This window comes from Alosa alosa, chromosome 17 (assembly GCF_017589495.1).
Source record: "Alosa alosa isolate M-15738 ecotype Scorff River chromosome 17, AALO_Geno_1.1, whole genome shotgun sequence".
Classification (NCBI taxonomy): domain Eukaryota; kingdom Metazoa; phylum Chordata; class Actinopteri; order Clupeiformes; family Clupeidae; genus Alosa; species Alosa alosa.
Window position 1 is genome coordinate 1,425,357 of NC_063205.1, and position 6,881 is coordinate 1,432,237.

Consider the following 6,881-nt stretch of genomic DNA (forward strand, 5'->3'; position numbering starts at 1 on the left):
TGCGTAGCGAGTCGCTACCTAGCATAGGTATAGAGGCGTAGCGAGTCCCTAGCATAGCTATACAGCAGAGGCGTAGCGAGTCGCTACCTAGCATAGCTATAGAGCAGAGGCGTAGCGAGTCGCTACCTAGCATAGCTATAGAGCAGCGAGTCCCTAGCATAGCTATACAGCAGAGGCGTAGCGAGTCGCTACCTAGCATAGCTATAGAGCAGAGGCGTAGCGAGTCCCTAGCATAGCTATACAGCAGAGGCGTAGCGAGTCGCTACCTAGCATAGCTATAGAGCAGAGGCGTAGCGAGTCCCTAGCATAGCTATACAGCAGAGGCGTGGCAATTAAGCTACCTAGCATAGCTTATAGAGCAGAGGCGTAGCGAGTCGCTACTCAGCATAGCTATAGAGCAGAGGCGAGCGAGTCCCTAGCATAGCTATACAGCAGAGGCGAGCTTAGTAAGCTACCTAGCATAGCTATAGAGCAGGCGTGTGGATCCCCTAACACAACAATGCAGCAGAGTGAGGTCATACCTAAGCATAGCTATAGAGCAGAGGCGTGGCAGTCACTACACTAGCGCCAGCTATAGGAGCAAGTGGCAGGTCCCCTAACATTGCTATGCAGCAGGTCAGCGTGGCAGTCATCTAGCTATAGGTATGGGGCGTGTGAGGTCCTAGCATAGCTATACAGCAGGCTGACCGTAGTTTGCTGCCTAGCATGGCCTATAGAGCAGGCGTGGCGGTGGCTACCTAGCATAGCTATGGGCAGCGGGGAATCTCTCTAGCATGGCCCTATACAGCAGAGGCGTGGCAGAGTGCGGCTACCCTAGCACTCTTCTAGAACAAAGTGTAGCAGAGTCCCTAGCATTACTATACAGCTTGGGTCATGCTTGAGTGCAGCTACCTAGCATAGGTATCAGTGAGGGATCCCTAGCATAGCTAACCATGAAGCGTGTGATGGCCTACCTAGCATAGCTATGGGAGCAAGCGAGTCCCTAGCACTAGCTATACCACAGCAGAGGCGTGGCAGTCGCTACCTAGCATAGCTATAGAGCCAAGGAAATGTGAATGCTACCTAGCATAGCTAATAGAGCAGCGAGTCCCTAGCATAGCTATACAGCAGAGGGCGTGCGAAGTCGCTACCTAGCATAGCTATATAGAGCAAAGGTGTGAGTCTAGCATCCAGCAGAGTGGCTATACAGCATACAGCAGAGGGAGTAGCACTCCAGCTACCTAGCATATATACAGCAGAGGGTGTGCTGAATGATACCTAGCATAGCTATACAGCAGAGGTGTGATGCTACCTAGCAGTCGCTAGAAACACGTGTGAGTCGAAACCTCAACCATGCAACTTAAAGATTGGCGGTCAACTTCATGAAAAAAAGCAAAAGGTTTCAAGAGACACAATATTAAACAAATCACACACACAAAAAAAACAGCATCGGTAGTCAGGACACAATGTATGTAGCTTTGCTGTATAAATGATTTCAACTGCTGTTTACCACCACAGCCACTTCAATTTTAAACTAACGTCATCCACACTTGTGAGTGTGTGTGTATGTGTGTGCACGTGTGTGTGTGCGCACACGTGTATGTGCGTGCATGTCTGTGTGAGTGTGTGTTTGTGTGTGTGTGTGGTGGGCATCTCAGCAGGTCTGCTTTCAGGGCAGTGACTTTCAGAGAGCACAGAGAGAGGAGGAGGAGAAGGAGGAGGAGAAGAGGAGGAGGAGAGACAGGAGGAGATGAGAAGAGGAGGAGGAGGAGAGGAGAGGAGAGGAGAAGAAGAGGAGAGACAGAGGAGGAGATGAGAAGAGGAGAGGAGGAAGAGAGGAGGAGAAGAGGAGGAGGAGAGGAGGAGGAGAAGAGGAGGAGAGGAGAGGAGGAAGAGAGGAGGAGAAAGAGAAGAGGAGAGAAGAGGAGAGGAGGAAGAGAGGAGGAGAGGAGGTGGAGGAAGAGAGGAGAGAGAGGAGGAGGAGGAGAGGAGAGGAGGAAGAGAGGAGGAGGAAGAGGAGAGGAAGAAGAGAGGAGGAGAAGAGGAGGAGGAGGAGATGAGGAAGAGAAGATCTGTGTGTGGTGTGTGTGTGTGTGTGTCTGTGTGTGTGTGTGTGTGTGTGTGTGTGTGTGGTGTGTTTGTGTGTGTGTCTGTGTGTGTGTGTGTGTGTGTGTGTGTGTGTGTGTGTGTGTGTGGTGTGTGCGTGTATGGGGAGGCGTTTGTCTGTGTGTGTGTGTGTTGATGTGTGTCTGAGGGGTTGGTGCTGCTGAGATGCATGCTGCCAAGTTCTGCTGTGTGTGCATGGGGGGCAGGGGGGGGGGGGGTATCATGCTGTACAGTGTGTGTGTGTGTGTGTGTGTGTGCATGTGTCTGTATTGCGTATGTGTGTGTGTGTGTGTGTCAGGATGAGTGCTGTCAGGTGGAGCAGCACTGCTTCTTCTTTGTAAACAGAGTTCTGTTTATGCTGTGTGTGTGTGTGTGTGTGTATGTTCTGTTTGTGCTGCTCTCCGAGCCCCACTTCGACACACTCCGGCAACTTCTGCAAGACCTCTCCTGTCATATTAGCTAAAAATGCCCCAGTGAGAGACCGTGTGTGTGTGTGTGTGTGTGTGTATGTGTGTGTGCGTGCATGCGCGCGAACGTGTGTGTGTGTGTGTGTGTGGATGTTGAGGGGGGTTGCAGAAGTGTGTCAGTATGTATGTTTGTGCATGTTTAAATATGTGCTTGTGTGTGTATGACAGGGTGTGTCTGAGGTGTGTGTGTGTGTTAGGTGGGTAGGCAGTAGAGCGGCCTTATGTAAATAACTCTTCTGAGCACATTTCTGCTTCCAGACGGCCCCCTGCTGTTAGACCCTCACTGCCCCTCCCCCCTACACACACACCTACACACACCAGCCACTGCCCCACCTACAACACACACACACACACACCACTCACTGCCCCACCTACACATACACACACACACCGCCCCACCCCACCTACACACACACACCAACTGCCCCCCACACACACACACCAGCCACTGCCCCACCTACACACACACCACTCACTGCCCCACCTACACATACACACACACACACACCACTCACTGCCCCACCTACACACACACACACACACCACTCACTGCCCCACCTACACACACACACACACACCTCACTGCCCCTCGTACACTCACCACCCTGAGGTAGTGAAGATGGAATCTAGAGTGTCTGTTAGTGTGAATGATTAATGTGAATGATTAATGTGAAGTATAAGTATAAGTATATATACTCTTTAGATAGATAGATAGATAGATATACTTTATTGATCCCTAGGGGAAATTCAAGAATTTTGATCCCGTGAGGGAAATTTGGTCTCTGCATTTATCCCAATCCGTGAATTAGTGAAACACACAGCACACAGTGAGGTGAAGCACACACTAATCCGGCAGTGAGCTGCCTGCTACAACAGCCTGAGGCCGGGGGGCAGTGAGGGTTATAGGTGCCTTGCTCAAGGGCACTTTAGCCGTGCCTACTGGTCGGGGTTCGAACCTGCCACCCTCCGGTTGCAAGTCAGTAGGCCACGGCTAAATGATTAGTGTGAATGTTTAGTGCCTATTCTCCCATGTTCTGAGGAGGCCAAATGGCCGTAATTGAGGATGGTGTTTGATTAGGATGGTATTTGATTTGAAGATGGTGTTTGATTTGAGGATGGTGTTTGATTAGAACCTTTCAGACATGAATTGAAATTCTGGCCCATGTTCACCAGAAGCAGCGAAATCACTGCTAATTAATCATAGGCTATACCAATTACTTCATCTGTAATAGCCCATGTATAAAATGCAGGACTAAGGGAAATGAAATTGGTAATTAATTCCAGTTTACTGATTATAATATTGAGCTTGCTGTGCTCATCCCACAAGTGTTATTAATATACTATGCATGCAAATAATTAACTGAATTTATAATATTAAATGAAAAATATTATTCTATAATAATATAATATATAATATTCGAAACTTTATTTGGAATGGATTAGACCTTAAAGAATCATACACAATTCTAAAAATAAAATAGCCTAGCCTACTCTTTAGATTAGAAGTATCTTTAAAATAAAAGAAATCGTGGTAAAACCTACATAGTTTTATAAATAGAACAGTAGCCTGTTGCAGTTACAAATGTATCGATTCTGAAATGTAACAATGTAACCTTGTTAATGAGAAAGCAGTCTTCAATGTATTCATTTTTGAAACAAGCAAATGGCGCTTCCTGCTCTAGCCAGCCACTTGCCTCGTCTTTGTTACAGAGAAACGAGCAGTTGCAGAGACACACGCAGCCAAATCTCCGAGTTCACATCACACTCGGTTTAAAGTGCGTTACGACCACATACCTTACAAACAACCAATCTAACGTACCCTCGAATAACAATAAAGTGGAGCGATTGGCCCGCACTCAAAGGGTTAAGAGTAAAGTGAAGTGAATTGTAAGAAGTTGGTTTCCAGGGGAACTATTCTTACTGTTCCAGCTGAGTTGGACTAAACCACTCTGCTGCTCACAGAGAGGGGAGACAAAAGGGAACACACGAAACCGTCTCATATGTGCTTTAATTAACGCGAGCTCACAAACACTGAGTTTAGATGGTATTTTGCAGTCCAATTCTATATTTGAGAGGCTTCTGGTGTGTTAATCTAGCTGTTTTATTGTTTTGGAGTGCGCCCCCCCCTCCCTGCAGCGACCCGATGCTCGCGGCCCTGCCAAGTCAGTTTGAACCGATCAGACAAAGGCAGCAGGAAGCCCCACAGCTCGGCAATGCGTGCGAGCTGAGCACAAATACTAAACGAAACGAAAACCTCCTCTTTTAAACCTCGCGGAGTCTTATCGACGCTCCAATATTTCTGTATTTCTCTCACGGCGACTGTTTGGAATAGTTTCGAGGGCTCTTTGAAAATGTACGACCGTCTAGATCCTCGCGTCGACCGAGGGCGTTTGTCTGAACACAAAATGGGTAGCGTTGCCTGACTGCCCGCGCGCGCTTCGCCCGTTGGCGTTGGGCTTTCGTTGGGAGGTTTTTTGGCTTTTTGCATTTGAATCCTACTGCGCAACCAGACGGATCACGTGGGACGTGGAGTTGATCGATTTGCACAGTTAAATGTGAAAAAGAGAACGGGAGAACGGCTGGGAAAAGGGCCGTTTTTTCCCCGGATAAGGGACTACGCTTCGCGAAGGGGGAGAAGAGAGGTGGGCTTGCCGAAGTAGGCTATTTTTTTATTCGGACGTAAGATGGAGACGCACGTCTCGTGCCTCTTCCCCGAGATTCTAGCCATGATTTTCAGCTACTTGGACGTCAGGGACAAAGGCAGGGTGGCACAAGTGTGTACGGCGTGGAGAGACGCCTCTTACCACAAATCGGTGTGGCGGGGGGTGGAAGCCAAGCTGCATCTGCGCAGGGCCAACCCGTCGCTCTTCCCCAGCCTTCAGGCCCGCGGCATCCGGCGGGTGCAGATTCTGAGCCTGCGGCGTAGCCTGAGCTACGTGATACAGGGGATGCCTAACATCGAGAGCCTCAACCTCAGCGGCTGCTACAACTTAACGGATAACGGCCTGGGGCACGCGTTCGTGCAGGAGATCCCGTCCCTGCGGGTGCTCAACCTAAGTCTGTGCAAGCAGATCACGGACTCGAGCCTGGGCCGCATCGCGCAGTACCTGAAGAACCTGGAGGTGCTCGAGCTCGGCGGCTGTAGCAACATCACCAACACCGGGCTACTGCTGATCGCGTGGGGGCTGCACCGGCTCAAGAGCCTCAACCTGCGCTCGTGCCGGCACGTGTCTGACGTGGGCATCGGGCACCTCGCGGGCATGACCCGCAGCGCCGCAGAAGGCTGTCTGAGTCTCGAGCACCTCACGCTGCAGGACTGCCAGAAGCTCACGGACCTGTCGCTCAAGCACATCTCCAAGGGCCTCACGCGGCTCCGCGTGCTCAACCTGAGCTTCTGCGGAGGAATCTCCGACGCTGGCATGATCCACCTCTCGCACATGACCAGCCTGTGGACGCTCAACCTGCGCTCGTGTGACAACATCAGTGACACTGGCATCATGCACCTCGCCATGGGCACGCTCAGGCTCTCCGGCCTCGACGTGTCATTTTGCGACAAGATCGGCGACCAGAGTCTGGCTTATATCGCACAGGGCCTGTACCAGCTCAAGTCGCTATCTCTCTGCTCGTGCCACATCAGTGACGATGGCATCAACCGGATGGTACGCCAGATGCACGAGCTACGGACCCTGAACATCGGCCAGTGTGTGCGGATAACGGACAAAGGACTGGAGCTCATAGCGGATCACTTAACGCAACTGACAGGCATCGATCTGTATGGATGTACTAAAATCACTAAGCGCGGACTCGAGAGGATCACGCAGCTTCCGTACCTTAAAGTGTTGAACCTGGGCCTGTGGCAGATGACCGAGAGCGAGAAAGCGAGGTGAAACTTGGGGAGGTTTTAGAGGGGGTGGGGGGAGAGGAGGAGGAGGAGGAGGAGGGGGGGGGGTTGAGGAGGGCGGGGAAATTTTCTTTATTTAAAAAAAGAGAAAGGAGCAGCCTGCTCTAGGCTATGTAGTGCTCGCTATTTAATGTATTAAAACGACAGAAATGTGACTTATTTTAAGCGAAATCTAAAACAAGTTATTTTTTTGTTTACATAAAGTTAAATTAACACGATATTTGGGCCCTTTTGTCAAACTAAAAAAAACAACAACAACAACAAACTTTTTAAAATGTTTATTTCTTCTCAAGTCGCAATATAGGCTTCAACCTCCTCCTCCTAAACTACCGCGCCTAAACATGTTGGCTACCTCGCAGCTGTGTGTAGATGTTGTGTTCGTCTCAAAAGAGAGGAAACTGTGTGCCTAGGACTCGCCCCTCCCCCCA

At 50.0% G+C, this 6,881-nt stretch overlaps 1 protein-coding gene across 1 annotated transcript; it reads left to right on the forward strand.

The window, feature by feature from the left end:
* The first annotated feature begins 4,543 nt into the window (after nt 1-4,543).
* On the forward strand, nt 4,544-6,457 carry fbxl14b (F-box and leucine-rich repeat protein 14b). The gene has a single exon (XM_048268197.1). The coding sequence runs from the start codon at nt 5,237-5,239 to the stop codon at nt 6,437-6,439; it is 1,203 nt and encodes a 400-aa protein (XP_048124154.1). The 5' UTR covers nt 4,544-5,236; the 3' UTR covers nt 6,440-6,457.
* The last annotated feature ends 424 nt before the right edge of the window (nt 6,458-6,881 follow it).

Coding starts and splice junctions, on each gene's coding strand:
- fbxl14b (XM_048268197.1), top strand. CDS start 5,237: ATGGAGACGCACGTCTCGTGCCTCTTCCCCGAGATTCTAGCCATGATT.